Source organism: Echinops telfairi, unplaced genomic scaffold (genome assembly GCF_000313985.2).
Source record: "Echinops telfairi isolate 266 unplaced genomic scaffold, ASM31398v2 ScPeMD7_23;HRSCAF=83, whole genome shotgun sequence".
Lineage (NCBI taxonomy): Eukaryota > Metazoa > Chordata > Mammalia > Afrosoricida > Tenrecidae > Echinops > Echinops telfairi.
In genome coordinates, this window is record NW_022103920.1 from 14,231,267 (window position 1) to 14,232,962 (window position 1,696).

Here is a 1,696-nt window from a genome sequence, read left to right on the forward strand (position 1 = left end):
TGGCGAACAGTTAGGGTCCCTCCCTATGAGTCTGGGTGCAAATCATTTCCTCCAGTTTGTCGGGCAGCAGTTTTTCCCAGTGGGGGGTACAGTTCCGTGACAGGAGCTGTGTGTATGGTGTGTTCAGACATTACCATGGTCCATTTCCAAAGTTTCCCACCACCTGAAACAGCTCAGTGTCCCCCAAGCAGGAGTCCCTCTCTCCCCTCCCCGACCTTCCCACACACATGCACGCGTCTGCCCTAGAGCGTTCATGTGAGGACAGTCAGAATAAGCACAGCAGAAGCAGAGTCTTGTCACCAGTGTTCACCGCAGCACTGCCCACAGGAGCCAAAGGTGGAAGTGACCCAAGCGCCCTTCTGCAGATGGTGGGCAAAGTGGCACCCAAGGACGGCTGAGTACACCTCAGCCACGAGGACAAATAAGCCTGATCTGGCTCGGACACGGGGGTGGGGTGGGGGGGTGGGGGGGCCTTGAGAGCATGGTGCTGAGTGGAGACAAGCAGTCCCAGAATGGCTTTATTTCCAACAGCGGGAACAGTGCTTCTTGTGGGGCTCTGCGGGAAGGACACAAGAGGGCGGCCACACAGGGCCAGCAGCTCAAAGCCACCCGCGGCTCGGCTCGGTGGGAGAAAGAGGAGACTTTCTGTTACCGTAAAGAGTGGCGATCTAAAAACCCGCAGGGACGGTTCTACCTTGGCCCTTAGACTCTTCAAGTTGGAATCGATTTGATGGCAGGGAGGCTAGATTTTAAAAAGAAAGAAACAAGATTCGGGGGCTGGCAGAGGACAGCCTGGCCGTTATTTATAAATGATGCCGTTATTGGCAAGCTCGTTCATTTACTTGCTGTCTGTGGCTGTGAGGGCTGGGCCTATATAAGAGACCATACACAGGGCTCTCAAAGCCTAAAATCCTTACTCTCTGGCCCTTTAAGGGTACGTTTTCAGACACACACACACACACACACACACAGTGGTTGTGAGCTGGGCTGCCAACCCCAAGGTCACCGGTTGGAAACCACCAGCTGCTCCGAGGGAGGAAGATGAAGCTGTCAGACTGTCTGGAGTTACGGTCTGGGAGAGCCCACAGGGGCAGTTCTGCCCTGCGCTGTGAGAACTCAGAATGGGTGGCTGCAGCGAGCTTGGTCCTGGGTTGGTGTGTGCACTGCTGTGCCTTAGTTCTACGGGGGAAGAGCCAAGGGTGAAATGGTTTGTCCAGGGTGAGGACCAGCTTCTCAACCTTCTGTTGGCTGTGTTCTCAGAGTGGGAAGGTCCCTCCCTGGAGGCTTGACCCCCCCCTCCCCCAAAGTACATGCTGACTTGCTGTGACCGTGGTGCTGCACAAGTTGCCCTGGTCTCCCCATTTCCCCCCAGGGGCGTCAAATGTTCAGAGCAGCCCAGGAAGGAAGTATCTGAGGCTGAGAAGAGATGCCAGAGTGGGCAGTGTGTACAGGTGCACACAGTTCCTCTGCCAGGCTAGGGCACCGGCACTGGGCTGACTTGTCATTGGATTCTGCCCTTCAGGGTTGGGCGAGGAAGGGGCTTGCTCTGGTGGCTTGGTTCTACTCCCTGAGGAGCAAGCCCAGGCTGAAGAGGGTGAGGGGACAGGTCCCAGGGTGCCACTCCACTTCCCCTGTCGCTGCTGTGGTCTTGGAGCTCAGGCCACGCCGGCTGCCATCTGGGGCTCAGATCAGAGCC

General features: G+C 56.8%; 1 protein-coding gene across 1 annotated transcript in view; it reads left to right on the forward strand.

Annotated features, from left to right (window-relative positions):
* Nucleotides 1–481: 481 nt before the first annotated feature.
* The window catches only part of PODXL (podocalyxin like), a 24,472-nt gene continuing 23,257 nt past the window's right edge, over nucleotides 482–1,696 (forward strand). Inside the window, exon 1 of the mRNA XM_045288926.1 lies at nucleotides 482–653. Coding sequence (XP_045144861.1) covers nucleotides 482–653 — 172 coding nt within the window. The remainder of the gene's footprint in view (nucleotides 654–1,696) is intronic.